Source organism: Gossypium hirsutum, chromosome A07 (assembly GCF_007990345.1).
Source record: "Gossypium hirsutum isolate 1008001.06 chromosome A07, Gossypium_hirsutum_v2.1, whole genome shotgun sequence".
In the NCBI taxonomy this organism is placed as follows: Eukaryota; Viridiplantae; Streptophyta; class Magnoliopsida; order Malvales; family Malvaceae; genus Gossypium; species Gossypium hirsutum.
Genome location: NC_053430.1, coordinates 18,159,089 through 18,177,909, shown reverse-complemented (window position 1 = coordinate 18,177,909; position 18,821 = coordinate 18,159,089). Strand labels below are relative to the sequence as shown.

General features: G+C 32.0%; 1 protein-coding gene and 1 pseudogene across 1 annotated transcript; one reads left to right on the top strand and one right to left on the bottom strand.

Moving 5' to 3' along the window:
• Positions 1 to 10,802: 10,802 nt before the first annotated feature.
• LOC107960036 (uncharacterized) lies at positions 10,803 to 13,074 on the top strand. The gene is made up of 3 exons (XM_016896242.2): positions 10,803 to 11,244; positions 11,551 to 11,593; positions 12,703 to 13,074. Exons 1-3 carry the CDS (start codon positions 10,813 to 10,815, stop codon positions 12,852 to 12,854), a joined length of 627 nt encoding a protein of 208 aa, XP_016751731.2. The 5' UTR covers positions 10,803 to 10,812; the 3' UTR covers positions 12,855 to 13,074.
• Positions 13,075 to 13,581: 507 nt separating this feature from the next.
• On the bottom strand, positions 13,582 to 16,947 carry LOC107960037 (serine/threonine-protein kinase BSK5-like; annotated as a pseudogene).
• Between the last annotated feature and the right edge of the window lie 1,874 nt (positions 16,948 to 18,821).

The following is an 18,821-nucleotide window of genomic DNA, read 5'->3' as shown; positions in this document are numbered from 1 at the left end:
ATGCCATCCTCTTCCTCACATTTCTCTAATGCTCTGGACAAACTAATTGAGATTTGCTACTTCTCCTTCATCCTTTACCTTATATCCTGTTTACTCATCTCCAATGCCATCTTAAATTTCAATTCATTCCCTAACCTCTTTGAAAATTCATGATAGTTTCAAGATCATAATGACATGTTTCCGTTTCAACAAATTTCAAACAACCTTCTCATTACATCATTGCAAGTTGATGGAATTTCAATATCAGACCAATTTATAAAATCCCACATGTCAAACCAAAATATTCATCATGAAATCAGTCATAATTATTTTAAATTAATTAATAATTGAATAATAAAAATTATATTATCACTAATTATTTTTATCTCTAGTTAATTAAATTAATATTATGTAAATAATAAATAAAGTTCAAATATTTGTCGATTACTTAAATAAAGAGTATATTCTACAAGGAGTCCTGAAAATCTCCCCTGAAAATAAGTCACCCTTAAACTATTCAATACATTAAGAAAATCTCTGAAATTTTTTTTTGTATATTCAATCTCTTTCCAAAATCTTAATCAATTTTTTGAAGAAATTAAAGAAATCCTAAAAAACTACATATCATTTTTGAAGAAAGCAAATTTTTAATCTTTCATCAACTAAAGAAAAGAGGTCCAAACCCATTGTAAGAGCAAGTCACCAAGACACTTAAAGCAAACCACATCTTTTCGAGATCAAGTTTATATGACCTTTGGATCGAAACTTTATTAAAAAGAAAAATCAAAAGATTTTTCTTTGTAATAAGAAAATATAGAGATTGTAACTCTTTAGAAGTTTATAAATAAATTTTTCCAACAAATTTTCCAAGTCAATTTTCTGAATTGATATTTGTGTGTACAAATTTATGGCACGTTTGGCGGGCTCATCTCTTCTCTCAAAAAGATCAAAGTTCAATATTATAATGACTTCCAAGAATATCATCATAACAAACCAACTCTCAAGTTTGCTCAAGCTAATCCTGCAATCCATTTGACTTAATTGTTAAACATTAATGTCCATGCTCATCCTTACAAAACTAAGTTGAAGATGAAAACTCTTTTAGAGTTATGTGATCAGACTTCTCCAATGCTTAGTGATAATCCATTTTGTAGAGCTTTTTCACCAAATCATAACTTAGAAGAAGTTTTTACTTATTGATCACGTTTATCTTGTTGATTATGATTCAAGTAAAAAAATAGTCCATCAAGCGATAACTCCCTCCCAACAACTCCCCCAAAATTAAATTATGGAGTGATGAATGTCATGAAAATTGGTGCCACGTCTTTGGAAGAACAAATGGCGTCTCTAGCATAAACTACAAAGAGTATTGTTGTAAGTCTAAGGAGAAAGATGACCAAATTACTTTTATGATGGGAAGAATTATCGATCTCATAGAGAAGAAATCAGAAAATAAAGAAGAAGTCTAATATGAAAACTTACTGTAACACTCCTAAAACCACCATGTTATATTAGTGAAGTGTTATATCGGGGATATCCAGAGTGGACCTCTCGCGTAAATGAAATGAGATATATTAGTGATAATAGGGAAGGTTTATGGATACAGGAGAAAATTGAAATAAGCTCTATATTGTGAAGAGAAAGGATTGTATGAAACTATAATTTCACGTCATTCCTATCCCTTTCCAATAGGAGAATGAAAAATCAGATTTTTCCTCTTTATTTTTAGCATTTTTAATTGGACTTGAATTTTTTTAGGATAAAAAACTGAAAATTAGGAGAAAAATCTGATTAGTCGTTCTCCTATTGGAAAGGGATATGGATGACGTGGAATCACAGTTTCATATAATCCCTTCTAATATTATGAAATATTAATCTGGGGTATAGACTAAATAGTAAACTAGTGAAAAGTGAAGGGGTCAAATAATAAATATTCAAAAGTTGAAGGGTTAAATTAAAAATTAGAAAAATTAAGGGACACATTTTAATTTACCAAAAGTAGGAAAAGACTCAATTGTAAATATTAAAAAATTTCAGGAGCAAAATGATCATTTTGCAAGTGAGATGATTTTTTATAAAATTGCCAAAATGTCCTTAGACATGTGAATTGAATTTGAGCCATTGGATTTACTTAATGATGAAGGATTTAATATGGACCATTGGATGAAAGATAAATATATTGATTATAATTATTAGTTCATAAAGTGTTGGCAAAATATGAGCCCTTGAATTTTTCCATACATCACACTTCCAAGCAAAGGGGAGGAAAAGGAAACTTTCATTTTTGTTCAATTTGGTTCTTAGTCACCTAATTCTATCATTTCAACCCAAAATTTTAAGAGTTTCTATAGCAACCAAAGAGGAAAAGTAATGTTGAGACCTTAGTATCAACTAAGTCCAAAGAGGCGGAAAAAAAGCCACGAGTTTGAGAAAGTTTTCCTATTAAAATTATTGAAGGTTAAATTGTAATTAAAAAGATTAAATATATCTCTAGAGAAGAAAATATTGAAGTCGATCATATTTCTAAGATGACATTGGGTAAAGGGGAAGGTTTTCAATTATTTGAAACTTCTCTTTTTGAGTCTCTTTAGTCTTTTATAGAGCTTCTCTTTTCTTTAACCAAAAAACTAATTAAAATAAAGGTAATTTTATAAATATTTCGAGGCAGGGTGTGGTGCGTTTATCTTGAACCCGATTCAACTAGTTTTTAAAATTAACCCAACTCGACTCAATTTAAACCTGATTTTAGAAAGAAAAAAACTTGACCTTATTGAGCCAGATCGGGTTGGAGTTTGTCGGTTTCAAGTTTTTTTGTCATCCCTACTCATGACATGATTATTGATACTTATGTGCTCATGTTTCCAGCACTTCAGTGCTCATGATTTCTTAGTACTTTTGTGCTCGTGTTATTTCGCATATCTTTCTTTGTTCTTCATGGTTTACTAAGGGTTATGTGAAGAAAATGCTAAGCAAAATAAAAGAGTAAGTGAAGATGATTATTTAAGATATATTATATTAACTAAAACTTGATATATTAGTAAAGGTATAAACAAGATAAGTGAATTTTTAAATGAAATTTATATTGAATAGTTAGGATAGAATAGAATTCATGTGTGTACTTACTAAGCTTCTATGAAGCTTATTTTAAACGCGTAGTGTGCGGGAAGTAATCGTGTGTGAAGAAGTTGAGCGGGGCATATTGAATCAAATTTCATTAAAGGAAGGTTTGTGAATTATGTATTTGAATTATGGACATTAGTATGGCATGTACTTATGTTGGGGATCGACTCAATTAAGTAATGAATAAGTAAAAAATAGCGGAAGGAATTAAGCACACAAATTTAACGTAGAAAAACCCTTCCAAAGAGGATAAAGAACCACGGGTAAAGATAATTTTACTATAATAACAAAAGAACGAAGAGTATAAAAATGGAGATAAAACTAAACCTCGAAACCCAAAAACAAAAAACCCTCAAAACATAAGCACAAAATTCTTCAGAAGTGTTATGAGTTATAATCTCTAATGGGTGTAAATTTGTAGGTCAAATAAATTATGCTAATAAATTATAAATATATTATACTAATAAATACTAAATCTTCTATAAAGAAAATATAATTTGTTTAACTTGACTTGCAAGTAATCTCTTATTTGACTGAAATATGAGACATACTCAACAACTTAAGTGTTCAATTGGTATGAAAGTGAAAGTTAATTAATAGTTTAATTCATATAAGAGTTGAGTTTAAGAGGAAATGTTTTGAGGACTTTGTGATAAGTTAGTAAATGAACATGTGATTTTTTTGGATGATATTTTGGTCCATTTTAAGGTTTGAATATGATTAAGAGTGATTGGGATTGAATGGAGAATGTTTAGGTAAGTTTTTGGGTGTGTTTAAACTTGGTTTTGGCTTTCCAAAACGCAAGTACCGATACTTGAAAGACTTCTATCTATACAACATTGAAAGAATGCAAAAGTGAATAGTATTAAGCAGAGGTATTGTAACTGCCCGATTTTGGGCCCAGCCAGAATAGTGATTTCGAAACCACTAACTCGAGGTTGGAGAAATTATTTTTAATATTATTTTATGTGTGATGGCATGTTTATGAAGGTGCATGAAAATTTTGGTGGTTTAATTTTAGCGTTTGTGAGCTTAATTGCGAAAAAAAACTAAATCGCACAAAGTGCAAAAATCCTATTTTGATAGCTAAGGGTGTCAAATAGCTAGAGAACCTAAATTGGGGGTTTTAAAGGTCAATTAAACCCTTAAAATACAAGCTAGCCGGCCATAGAGACAAGAATGGTCAAAAGTCAAAGATTAGGTAGATTTGGTGATTAAATTGGCTAGGAATAAAATAAAACAAAGAGAGAATTATATCATATTTTCTCTAATCTTCTTCTCATCAAAAATAGTAGCTATTAGAGGGGTTTTTGAAGCTTGAAATTTCAGCCACTTAGTCTCTCTACAAGTAAGTGATTTTGATGACTTTTCTTGATACTTTTTGTGTTTTTGGGACCCTTACGGCATGAGCTAGCTAATGAGGGGACCATTTTGCAAAATGGTTTATAGTCTAGGGATTTTCCATGAATGAGATTATGATGTTAGCTGAAATTTTATGGAAGAATATGAGTTATGGTTGTGAAATAAACAACTTTTGTGAAGTAGTTTTCATAGAAACCCTAACTAAGGACCATTTTGCGTAAGTTGTAAAATAGGTAATAAATGAGTGAAAATTTTTGAATTTTTGAGTTACTATAAGTATGAAATAGGTTCAGCTAGGCTTGGTTAATGTGAAATTTGATAAAAATCGATTTACGAGCCCAATGGCAAAATTTTAATTTTGTGAAAGTCTAAGGGCAAAATGGTCAATTTTGCCCAATTATGAATTGTTGAGTACCTAGATCAATAAAATGATTAAATTTGTGATATTTTATCATCATAGATCAAGAATTACAAAATCCGGGCCTAGACCGCAGAAAAGCAAAATAAGTGGACTAAGCCGAACTAGTTGTCTATATTTTGTAATCCGATGTAAGTTGTATGTAACTAATACAACTACATTTTATTATATGTGTTTGAATTGATATAGCATAAATTTCTTGTTTGTGGAAATGATTATGTATTATAATTATTGAGATAGTAGAACTCCTGTTTGAACCTTAGGAAATAAATCGGATATTCTTGCCATGACATCCGAGTTATTTGTGTGCTAGTGTAAGACATGTCTAGGACATGCATCAACCACATTATGAGATCCAGTGTAAGACCATGTCTGGGACATGGCATCGGCATTGAGACGAGAGCTAGTGTAAGACATGTCTGGGACATGCATTGGCCTCGAGATGTAAGCCAGTGTAAGACATGTCTAGGACATGCATCAGCTACGAGATGTGTCAGTGTAAGACCATGTCTGGGACATGGCATCGACACGAATATGTAAGAGCTAGTGTAAGACCATGTCTGGGACATGGCATCGACTTGATGGATGAGCCAGTGTAAGACTATGTCTGAGACATGGCATCAGTATTATACCCTATGTTTGAGGCTTAGTGAATATCTGATAACATTCTAAATGGTTCAACGGTGAGAGTTACAGTTTAAGTTAAACGAGAAAAGTATAACCATGTTGTGAGTGGTACAGGTACCTATTTGAAATGTATGAGATGTGAGCTCAATATATGCTATGTGAATTGTATTGGATAGTGATAAGTAAGTTACGCTTATGCCTACTTTTTTATTATGAGCATGATGATGAATGGTAAAGTTATTGTTATATTTATTTGCATGCAACTTACTAAGCTTTATGCTTACTCCCTCTTCTTTCCATTTTTTATAGTGCCGCCTAATTAGCTCGAGGATCATCGGACGTCGGAGGCATCGATCACACTATCAACCAAAGCACTTGGTATAGTTGGTTTTATTATTTTGAATATGGCATGTATAGGTCTTAGACTTTTGAGTTTTGTGTCAATGTTAATTTGGCCAAACGTGTTGGCTTGGCATGAGTCCCTTCATTTTGTATAAAGCCTTGGATAATGGCTAATGTTCGTTATTGATATATGCAGATGATGATATTTTCATGGATGAGTAAATTACATGAATGATATAATGCCTTGTGTGGTTGATTAGACCTTGTATTGTTGTGTGGATTTGTAATGTTAGATGTTATGTAGGTTAATGCAAGTAGGGGTGGCAAAAAGGCTTGGTAAATAACCTTATTTTGTCCACACGGGTAGACACACAGGCGTGTGTTTTGGGCCATGTATGACACACAGTCAGCCCCATGGATTTGTTGCTTGGCCATGTTCTCTCTGCATGTAAAATTTAAAAGTCAGTATGCATGGTAGTAAACACACGGGCAGAGACACGACCGTGTTGAGGATACGGCCTCTGGCCACGGATGTGTGCCTTGGCCGTGTGGCCTAAATTGGATGCTGACGTCAGAAATAGAATGTCAAGGTTTTTAGACACGGGCTAGAACACAGGCGTGTCATGGCCGTGTGAAGGACACGGGCGTGTCATGGCCATGTGAAGGACATTGGCGTGTCATGGCCGTGTGAAGGACACGGACGTGTCATGGCCGTGTGAAGGACACGGGCGTGTGTCAGACTGTGTGAAAACTCCTGTAGGTTCGAATTTATAATTTAATTCACACGGGCGTGCCCCTAGATGCTTAGGTCGTGTGTGCCATACGGGTCATCAGCACGGCCGTGTTATAATGACCACACGGGCGTGTTGCCCTTTTATACGGGCGTGTGCCCTGTTTAAAAAGTTATTTTTCTAAAGTTAGTTAAAGGACCTAGGTTGGTCCCGAATGGTTTCCGATGGATGTTTGGGGCTCGTAGGCCCATATTAAGGAGTTTAAACAAAGTTCAAAAAAGTTTTAAATTTGATCGAGTCTCAATGACATCGATATGATTGTGTACATGTGATTAAGTGTGGTAACACCTCGTATCCCGTCCTGACGTAGGACTCGGGTGTGGGGTGTTACAGGTATCGGTACCTTGGGAAGTTGTACTGATACATCTGCCTTGTTTTACCCTAATTTGATTGTCTTCTCATTGAAAGGGCTCCAAATGACCTTCAATTAAAGCCAATCATAGAGTAAGCTTAAAAATTATTGAAAACATCTTAAAAGACCTTAAATAAGTTTAAAAGATGAGTGGAACTAGGATGACATATTTGGTATTTGAGTGAAGTGTTTCGCTTGAAATGTAGCATTCTTTGCTTGAGTTTAGGTTTGAACTCGAGTAAGGAGTGCTACACTTACAAGATGAGGCTGGTGAAAATTCCAACGCACAAGCTGCTAAGGATCTTCAACCAAATATCAAGTTATCACTATTGATTAACTCAAAGAGCTTATTAAAGAACTTGTTAAAGATCAAGTTGATTGTGTAATTCAACCTTCATACACTTACGCTAAGTCATACTATTTCATAATTGACAATATCGGAATGTTCATGATTGTCGAAACCAACAAAAATGAATTTCCTACTCAATAATACAAATATTTGTATAAGTATAAATATGGTCGAATCCATAGAAATCGATGATAATTTTATTCGTTTAATGAAAACAAGTAAAATAAAATTAGGATAAACTCACTAGTGGTCACCTAACTATGGTCAAAATTCTCTTTTATCACCCAATTATATAAAAAAATAAAATTAAATTGGTCATCCAACTTATTAGGTTCATTTTTTTGTCCTTTTCCATTAATTTACGACTTAGACGGAAGGATAACAAAGCAGTTTTAAAATTGTTATAATAGCATATTTAGCTCTCAACAGTTACACATTTTATTAATTTGGTAATGATTATAAAGAAATTAACCCCCAACATTTATAAATTATCTCAATTTTATCCTAATTCTAATAAAATTTAAAAATTCTCATAAATTTTAAAATATAAAAAAATACATTTATATCTAAAAAATATTATTCTTTAAATAATATATAATTTAAAATATTTATGTAAATTTTTAAAAAATTATGAAATAAAATAAACAATTTCTTATGTCTCTCTCTCTTCCTCCACCTCTTCTTTAATATTTAACATTTTTCTTGTTAAGGGTTAAATATGTTATTATACCAATTTTAAAATTGACACATCATCCTTTTGTCGAAGTCTTAACAATAATTAATGGAAAAGGAAAAAAAAAATGAACCCAATAAGTTGGTTGACTAATTTAAAACTTTTTATAGTTGAAAGATAAAATTTTTTTTTGACTATAGTTGAGTGACTTCCAGTGTAGTTTACCCATAAATATAAAAAGGGGGTCTAATATTAAAGACTAAAGTTAAAATTAAAACTAGGAAATAGAAATTGCAAAAATAAAATTTATGAAAATCAATATATTGAAAGTCTAGTCATACGTAAAATCTAGTTTTGATTTATAGGTTTAATTATTGATGTAAAGATGAATTTTAATATTGTATGATAAATTGGTTATAGTTATTGATGAACGCCTAGTGATCAATCTCTTCTTATCTTTTTGATAACCAAGACAAACATCATTAATTATTTTCCTTATTGATAAATAACCTTTTAAAGAGCACATAGAATTTAATTTATCGATAGCATATTAAGAATGAAGGAGACCCAATCCTAGTCAATAAATACACAAACACGATTTATTTAGACTAGATCATATATATACACATAACATGTATTGCATAAGTAGCTTATACCCAATCATGCTATTTGTCACAAATATTAGAACCAATTAATCAAATATGTTCTAATTGACAAAATAAATATTCTAAGTTATCGAATACAAGCTTTATGTTCAATAAACTTGAGTATTTTTAATTAAAATAGAAGATATATGAATACCAAGGAATTCGAAAAATATTAAGGATAAATTTCGAAAAACATTTGACTAAAAAAATAGTTTAGTAACTCGTTAAGAAAAGAAAATGTAAAAATAAAATAAAACATAATGTAGCTATTACGTGTCTATCTTTAGGTATTAACTTAATAATGTTTATTCATAAGACAAAAAGCACATAATAAAAAAAAATATATAAAAGTGCTGTTAATTAAATAAAATATAATCTTATGTTTCCAATAGTTATAGAATTTTGAAATATAAAGGATAATCTCAACACTAACTCTAACATAAAATTCCGGGGATAATCTTCATTTTTACCCTGCCTTTTTATATTTTTGATCAATTTTATCCCTTTATTCTATTAATTTTTTTATACATTAAGTAAATAATTCTTAAAATTATGATAATATAATATGTTAATTTAATACATTAATAAACATAAATAAATAAATAGTATATTAACCAAATTTAAAAATGTTTTAAAATGCATTTTAATAAAAAGGAATATATATAATATAAGGTTAAGGTGTTAAAAATATTCTATTTTTATGACATTTACCATTTTAATATTCTTACACCAAATAATATTTAAATTATTTTTCTTTTTTAAAATCTCATGTATATATTTATTCCATAAATTTTAAATATTAATAATAAATCTGATGTGAATAGTAAAATTTTAAGAATTAAACTACATAATTTATATTTGAATGCTAAAGACGTTGATTGAATGTAGGACAAAGATAGGAAAGCATTTTAAAATTGAGATGTATATGTAAATTTTTATTCACTAACTTAAACATTAAAATTTATCAATAACCAACATATGCAACATTCTTATAAAATGGTATTTAACAGATGCTTGAGATTTACTTACACAACTCAAGAAATATTGACATATTTATAACATGATTGTTATCTTTAATTATAATTCTTTTTCATAATATTTCAATTCATAAAATTATTTTGGTTATTTTTATAATAATTTTTTTATTGTTATTGTTATTGTTAATTATAATTGTTTTTATAGATTAATTTATTTGTTAAATCATTTTTTATAATAAAATATGAACATATTTATTTACTATAATTATTTTAATGTAATATTTTTAAATTAATAATAAAACATATAGTTTTTTTTATATATATTACTATCGATAATAAATAATACTAGTATTATTAATTTTTTATATTAAGATTAAATTTAGATTTATTTTTAATTTTAATTTTTTAAAGAAAATTATATTCACAAACACTATTAACTCATACATATATAACAAAATAAAAGTGTATTAAAAAACGAGATAAGGCATGTACATCATAAAAATTTAATATATTGATTATAATAATACCATGTTAAATGTATCCATATTTTATGTTTAAAATTGAAGACACTAAATTTATTAAAAAAACAAATCCTATAATAAGTATTGTATGCTTTTAGGTGAAGCAATCTTATTGAAAAAAAAGACAGTAAATTATGATTAATTTAAATTACTTAAATTTCAAAATTTTCAAAATAGTTATTAAATTATTCAAAAAATTTCATTCAAGTTATTAAACTTTTAAAATCGTTCTTGAATTATTCGTACTTCTTACACCAATCGAAAGCTTTCCTTCCACTTCTCTTTTACAATTTAATTTTTTTTCGTGAAACAACTTTGAACATTACGAATCTGCAAACCAAAATTCAAATAGTTTTCTTATTCGATCTTCGATATTAGTTGTTAGATTGACTTGAATTTATAATATGTTTTACTCGTTGATGAGTATTAATCCATCATATCTATCATCGAATTATTGCTTGGGCCTTATTAACTAAATTTAAAAAAAAAAAAACTTAATAGCCCAATAAATTAAATAATTTTTTTTAAATAATTTAATAATTTAAATAAAATTTTTTAAATAATTTAATGACCATTTTATAATTTTTTAAAATTAATTAGTTGCATTGATAAACTTTACCCGCTGCAAAAGAAATCTTACATACCAATAAGCGAATGCCACTTCTAACAGTAATAGAAACGACACCGTTTGAGAATGCTCTTCTCCAACTCCTTTTTTTATACTTGAGAAAATACGCCTCGTCTCCTTTCTTTCCCGTCTCGAGTCGCCCTTTACTAATACAGAGTAAAGAACAGAAACCAAAGCAAAACCCAAAAATGGCGACGGCACTCGCAAACAGAGCTGCGCAAAATCAAACTACTGGGCTATTGAGACTCTCCTTCAACTTCTTCAGAAACCTCTCAACTGCGACTTCCACAGAAAAAACTGGCGCCTCCTCTTCAGCTTCCAAAAAGCCCAAGAGAAAAAAGAAGAAGAACCTCTTCGAGGTAGCTCAGTTCTTACCCAACTGGGGGCTTGGTTACCGCATGGCCAAAACTCATTGGACTGATGTTTCATATCAGATCACCAAGATCAATCTTTATAAGGTCCTCTCTTTCTCACTCTATTACTCCTCCAAGGAAAAAAACAAGAACGAAATTTCGGGTTGGGTTTCTAAAAGTGATTCATTTATATCTGAAAAGAATGATTTTTGAACCATTGGTGTGTTGTTTTTACTGAGATATGTGAAGAGCTGATGGGGTTAAATGGTTCTATCCGGTGTTCTGAGCACAATGTATTGGTTTTTTTAATAATAAAGTTGTTGACGAAAAAAATAGGGGTTTAGTTGATTATGCAATTCTTACTATTGTTGGTCTGTTCTTAGGGTTTGTTTGGTTTGTGCTTGTTTGCAGGATGGAAGGCATGGCAAGGCATGGGGAGTGGTCCACAAAGACGGTTAGCAACTCATATAAATAGTTTATTTTGCTACATGGAGTAAGATATTAGATTGAATTTTAGGATTTAAGCTTTTGGTATTGTTATGCTCATTATTGGTGTCACTTAATGTTGGTGATATTTTCCATTTCGATTAAAAAGATGCTTGGTATTTTATTGCCTATCTCAGTGCTCAGTGCATCCTTAACTATAGTTGAATGAGCTTATAATTTTCTCTTTGACTCTCATTCCTGCTGTATTTTGATCTTTACTTTTGTGGTAGTTTATGAATTTTAGTCCCTTCTCACTTCTGATCCATGGCTGGAGAAACACTGATTTTGCACCGAATTAGGAGCAGCATAAATGCATACTGATTTGCTCGGGGAAGAGAGAGGCAGAACAGTGAGCTGAATAATGTTGAACACGTCGAAAAATGACTTAAGAGTGTTTCAGAAAGCAACAAAAAATTCTGTAGGTTGGGAGATGCATCTGTGTACTTAAAAGACACTGATTCATTAAGACGAAAAAGTTACTGAAACTTAAACATTGTGCCAAATATTGGCTAAGATCATTGACTGAAAGGCAAGTGGAGTGGCAAAGGACATGTGTTCAAGTCTTTAGTTGACTCCAGTCTCGGGTTCGATATTTGGACAACCCCCACCCCCTATCCCTTATCAATATATGTAATGGGCTAAGATCAGAAGAGGTCAATTATATGGTTCATTGCTGCTTTAAAGATCAAGATGATTGCTACAGCTAGGCAATCTTAATGTCAATGTAGAAGGTAGGAAATGGTATAGTTTGTGTAGAAGAGAGTTCAAAGGAGACTAGATTCTGATAGATGCTTCTTGTTTATGGTTTAAAAACACTGATGTTATTTGTCGAAATGGGCATAACAAGATTGAATGGGCTATAATACAGTGTGTTGCTATACTTGATGAGCATTTGCAATGTCCTAGACCCATGTTAGAAAAATGGTAATTCCTGGACTGATTTAACTACTGCGATGATAACTCTGGAAGAATAGATGTTATTTCTGCATTTGATGGTTTTTGCTATCTGATTAGATTTCTCTATCTGCAATTAACTGTTAAATGTGGTTTAGTTGATATTATTAATGCCTAATGCAGGTGCTCCAACTGCAGATGCTCCCAAAAAAATAAGTGGAGTTCACAAACGCTGCTGGAGATACATTCCACATCTGTCCAAACCTGGAGATACCCCTCCAACCTTGATGAAACCAACAGAAAATGCCCCAAAGGCTGATGCTGAACTAGCTTGATGCATTGCTTTAAATTATAGATGCTGGTAACTTGATTTTGCATTGTTGGCTCATCCTTTGCAGTCAGTAGGCATGTTGTTATTTTCAGATTTGGTAGGGCTTTACAGTTCATTTCTCAATCCACTTGATCTTTCATGCACCAACAACTTTGTGCTTTAAACCTACTCAACTTTTACTGGCACGAAGATAAATCCATAGTAAGACCTAGAAGTTTTGTGAACGAGTTGCATTTATTTAATAGTTCTCTCCCTTGTTTGAAGCAGCATTCTGCTTAGTTCTGTTCTCATTTTGTGCATGACTTTTTATTTTTGGTTTTCATGACTATTGAGTATTGACAGGCCATGAATGGTCGAATGGTCTTGAATATTGCCTGATTTCACAATATTACCAAGTTGGTTCCCATTCTTAGAGATGTATGGATCCTAGTAGGAACATTAATTGCGATAAAAGGTAGCCATAAGACCTGGAAATGAAAGGTAGTATCGTATTGAAAATTTTAGATAGACCAGTCTTTTAAGGGGCGTATGCAATGTTAGTTGCAAAATTACAGTTTTCATTCTGTTTTCTCCTCATAGAATAGGTTATTAGTTACTCAGTATGCAAAGACAATGCCTGCTATTTGAAAGTGAATAATCTCAATTCATCACTGTAATCTTTAATCAATCAGTAGATACCTGGACGATTCTTCGATAATTGATATGCAGATCTCCTTGAAATCAAGCTCAAATAAGAAAATTCCATTCTTGTTATTATCTTAAAATAAAGTGGATAATATAAAAGTGAAAGAGAGTTAAAAAAACCTATACACTTCAGCTATGCTTTCTGGCTTCCAAGTCAGTACCATCTTTGAGGGTTTCCAGGGCATCTTTGTCCATCCCAAGGCTAAACAAAGCAGCAGCTTGGAGATAAAATGCCGTGGGCCACTCAGGAGATATTACCTGCGCTTGCATGGCATCTCCAAGTGCTTCTTGTGGCATGTCACAAAGCATATAGCATAAGCAGCGTCTGACAAACACAGTTGGTGATACCATCATCCCTCCAATGAACTGTAGACAAGATCAATCATGTTTTAAGTGTCGAAGTCATTGTCTGATTTTGATTGCAGATAATAAAATGGTTCTGAATAATACTAAATTTGAAAATAAAATACTTACATGGCTGTAGCATTCAATGGCTGTTTCAAACTCTTTTGCTCGAAAAGCTGTATCTCCACGTTTTTTCGAATTCAGAGTTTCCTGTATCTGATCCATCCACATTTGGAAAGAAAGCTGCAAAGCAGAAACAAACAAACGCCACTTAGCACAAAACAGTACAGGTTTATTTATAAAGGGTAAATATGAGTACGTGTTTGGCACATGTATGTTTATTTTTTTTTTAGTTCTGGAAGATTTTTGGATGTTATGTCCTTATATAGCGAGGTTCAATATGTTTCGGGGTACTTGAAGAAAAATGAATAGTAATAAAGACCAAGAACATGATACTTCTAGAGTTTGTGTTATATCAATGCACCAATGAGCTATCAACTTGCTTTTTCTCTTCACTATTTTTACTCTGACTCAGATTTTAACAAAATAAAAAGTAGAGATTGCTAACCTCATTTGCAATCCCCTCATCATCTTTGTATCCATTCTTCTCCACCATTTCATGTATTGCAGTTAGATCCATTCTGGAACATGCCTCTCCCAGAGGTGTTAATATTTTTTGTTTCGAGGACAGCGTTCCATGTGGAATGCCCATCAAAACATGTGATGGGACCTGTTAAGGAATACAGGTAACAAAGGTAATTTAACTAATCATAATATACTTATGAACAGCAGAACAATGAAAGTAAGTTCAACACTCATTTTTCAGAACTTAAAAGGAAAAGTTACACTTCTTGATCCCTATCATAAAGCTTTAAGCTAGCAAGTAACTAATTTTCAATATCTGCCACAGCAACCCCATTGTTGGAAAAATGTAAGTGAGATCACTTTGCAGTAATAAGGCATAGCTTTGGTTCTACTTAAAAGTATTAATACGTTTGGTATGGACTTATACAAAATAAAAGTTGGATACAAGAAATAGGTGAAGATAATGGGGAAAAATGTGAGCATACCTCAGTTTCCTTCTGAATTGGAGTAAGAGTAGTTACAAGAGACTTCACATTTGGCCTCTCACGAGGTTCATACTGCAAACATCGTGAAGCTAACCGCACTAGTTCAGTTCCATCATTATTTGAAAAATGACCCTCCAGACATGAGTCCATTAGCATCAGAAAGTTCTTCCCACGTATTAGGTCAAGTGCCTGCATTATGATAAAGATCCAACACTCGAGCATTTTAAATTATCATGTTTGAATAATTTCTTAAGCTGCTAGGAGAAAAGGTTCCATACAAGACTTCCAGTTTAAAGAAGATTAAGGAGAGAATAAAACTCACATGGCTTGGTGGTATATGCTTGCCACTGAGAAGATCAAGCAATAAGGTTCCAAAACTGTAAACCACACTCTCTGGTATAACCCTTCCTGCCATGGAAAGGTGCCTAAATTAGCTCACCTAAACATATGTTGCATGAGAACCTCAAGTACCCAAAGCCAAATGCACATATCATTTCCCCCAATACATGCATATATATATAATGTAACATAGACAGACAGTTGCCATTGTACATGAGTTCTAAAACTTTATCTGTTAGCACAGTATTACCCGTCCTTAGGTACTCCGGAGGGGTGAAAGCCAAGTTTGTACTTTAACTTTTTCCGTCTCTGCTGTTCTTCATAAGACCATAACTAGATAATTTAGGATTGCCCTCCCATCAGGAAGTTAACCATCGTAAGATTTGGATACAAATATCAAAGTGAACATTTGAAGCAAGTTAATATGTTCAAATATGGAAGATAAAGATTAGAATTACCTGATCAAACAAGATTCTATATGCATTAAGGTCATGGTATAATGCCCTTCCTCTACTACTGCAGTAGTCAAGAGCTTGCGCTAGATATAGCGCCACTCTCAGCCTCATTGCCCATTTCATATGCTGATTCTCCCCTACACCATATAATTAGTAAGATATATTAATTACCTGAACATTCATTCTATATAGTAAAAGAAATTAAGATTAAAAAGTAAGGGGGAGGGGGATAAAGATCAGAGAGTCAGAGTGATAATTAGTAATTACAGTGAAAAAGATGCCTAGAGAGAGTCTCTTTAGGCATGAACTCAGCAACTAACAATCTCTCATTTCCTTCACAGCAACAACCAATCAAATTCGCCAATCACTCGCGACCAACTGCTCTGGCTTCCTCCTAAAATAACCCCATAGAAAGATTAAAGGGAAAATAAAATCAATAATTACAAATCAACTGAAAATGAAATTGCATTAAAAATAAGTAAATGTATATGCAAGGAACTGTCGAGGATCAGGCCAAGCTGATCTATTGAAGCGTTTAACGGCGATGAAACGATCCTCGTCGAGCTTCCCTCTGTAAACTACATTGGGAGCTTTCTCTCCATGCTCCGATACAATGTTGTCCGTACAGAAGCCTGATGTGGCAGCTCTTAATTGGTCCAAGCTGTACTCGCGGAATCCAGCAGGTAACGCTTCCTTCTCATTCTCTAACGCTTACAAACCGAAATAAAATTTTGAAATAAATATAGAAATTTGAGTACAATTTTCTCGAGAAAGTGACGGAATATGTCAACTAACTAACTAACTAACTAACTAACCGAGATCAGAAGAGCCATGGAGGTTTGACTTGAAATTTGACGGCCACCAGCAGAGTGATAGTTTGGAGCAACCAGCTCCCATTAGATTAAACCTCAAATTAACTTATACTAAAAAAAGAAAAAACAAAAAGAAAAACTGTTTCTTTATTCTTTTCTTTTTGTTGAGCTTTCTTCCTGGTAGGAATGAGTGAAAGAGAAGTACAGCTACAATGCTACTACTAAAAGAGGTAGGGGAATGTTTGGGAAGTGAGAAAGTAAGAGAAAATAAAGGAAAAGGAAAAAAAAGCTGGTAACTTTTTTGGGATCCAAGGTTTCTTCTTCATCTCCTCTCATTCACATTTTTTCACCACCTCATCATCACTCTCTCGTTTCCTTGTTTTCTGTTTTCCCACCCTTTTCATTTTCCTTTATATTCTTTTTTTATGTACTTTATATTGTAAACCCAATCTTTACTTCATCCCGTGGAATATACGACCCAATGACACTGGAATCATTAACTGCGTGGCTGAATCGTAAGAGAAAGGGAGAGTGGGAGAATGGATTTATAAGGAGAGTCGAAGTCAAAGGGTAAAATTTCAGATTAGATTATTAGATGTATCACACAATGTAAGTTTCTTTCTATACAATATTCGGGTTGGATGGCTAACCCGGTTTCGACGTTGATAAAAACTTTAATCACTCTTTTTATACAAAGTTAATATATACTATTCTTAAATATAATTACATTTGGATTTATTTTCTTTGGTAATTTTTTTCATTCTGGGTTTTTATTTTTTTTCTATTCATATTCGTTTTAGAATTTTACAGTTTTTTCCAATTTGATTTTTGAATTTAGATTTTATTAAAATATAATGACACAATATTCTAAGATTATATCATATCATCATTTAAATTTTTATCAAATTTAAAAAAATATAATTTCTTTTAATATTTTTGGTTTTATATAATTCCAAGTAATGATATTACACAATTTCATAGTACAATAGCATCACACATAGAAGAAATTCAAGTTGAAGGACCAAATTAGGAAGAGCTGCCAAATTCCAATTGACGTGGACTCAAAAAAGTTCAGAGACTAAATTGAGAAATGTTGACAAGCTCAAAGATTAAATGTTGTTGGGATAAATCTCAAAACTATATATGAACTTTGGTCAAATATACAATGTTATACATGAAGTATAATTTTATGCATGAAAGTTTAATTTGATTCAATATTCACTAATCAATTACACAATTATAAAAATATAGCACAATTTTACGTTTACATGATTGCTTACATAATTTTATTTATCAACATAAGAATAAAATTGTGTATTTAATTATTTAATTGTGTGCATTTGAGTTAAAATTAAAGTTTTATATATATAATTAAACAAATTAAAGTTTATATAACAAATTACACATAAAATCAAAGTTCATGTGTAGCTTTGTGAGAATATTGGTTCTAGTGTATATATGTTAAAAATGGTAGAAAAATAGTGGAATAAATACTTTTATATTTATCGGTAGCACTGATATATGATATAGCAGTAGCGATTGTTTTGTGTTAAACATTACAAGGAAATGGTCCCTTCACATGGTATCCCAACTTTGATTGTCCAGATTTATCCTGTAGCAAGATTAGCTTGGCTGAGGGCACAGCACAAGTATTAGTTATTATTGTGCTAAAACTTGGAGCAAAGACACAAAAGATCCTCTCCAGGATTTGTTGGGCAACTTTCCAACAGCGCCAAACAGGGCGTGTTTTGGAGGAGTTGGGAAGCATAAAAGCAAAAGATGAACTACCTTTTTAACCTAAAACCCACGTTGATTGATAGGGCCACTTTTGTGAATAATGAATATAACATGATCAACTGGAAAAATATGTGGAGAAGCATTATTCAATTGAATCATTGGCTCATGCCACCTTCCTATTGCCGATAACAAAACAAAGAAAAGCCATCACATGCTCCCTAATCTTCTCACTTTACTCTTAAAAAGGCACAACTATGCCTCCTGTAAAAGCTCAAGGAGTTGCAGCAAAGATGAGAAATTCACTGCTTTTTTCTACATTATCTTGCTTTTGACTTGAACCTTGTGATTCATTTCTAACCTATTTCTGCATTCTAACACCTAATAGAAACTGCAGCCCGCATGGATATAACCTTAAATCTTTGCTAACATTTTCCTCCTCACCATGAAGTTGCCAAATAATCGGTAATTTCGGGTGTAGAATTCCTTGAATAGTATGTGCGCAGAATTTATTATCCAATCATTGATCCAT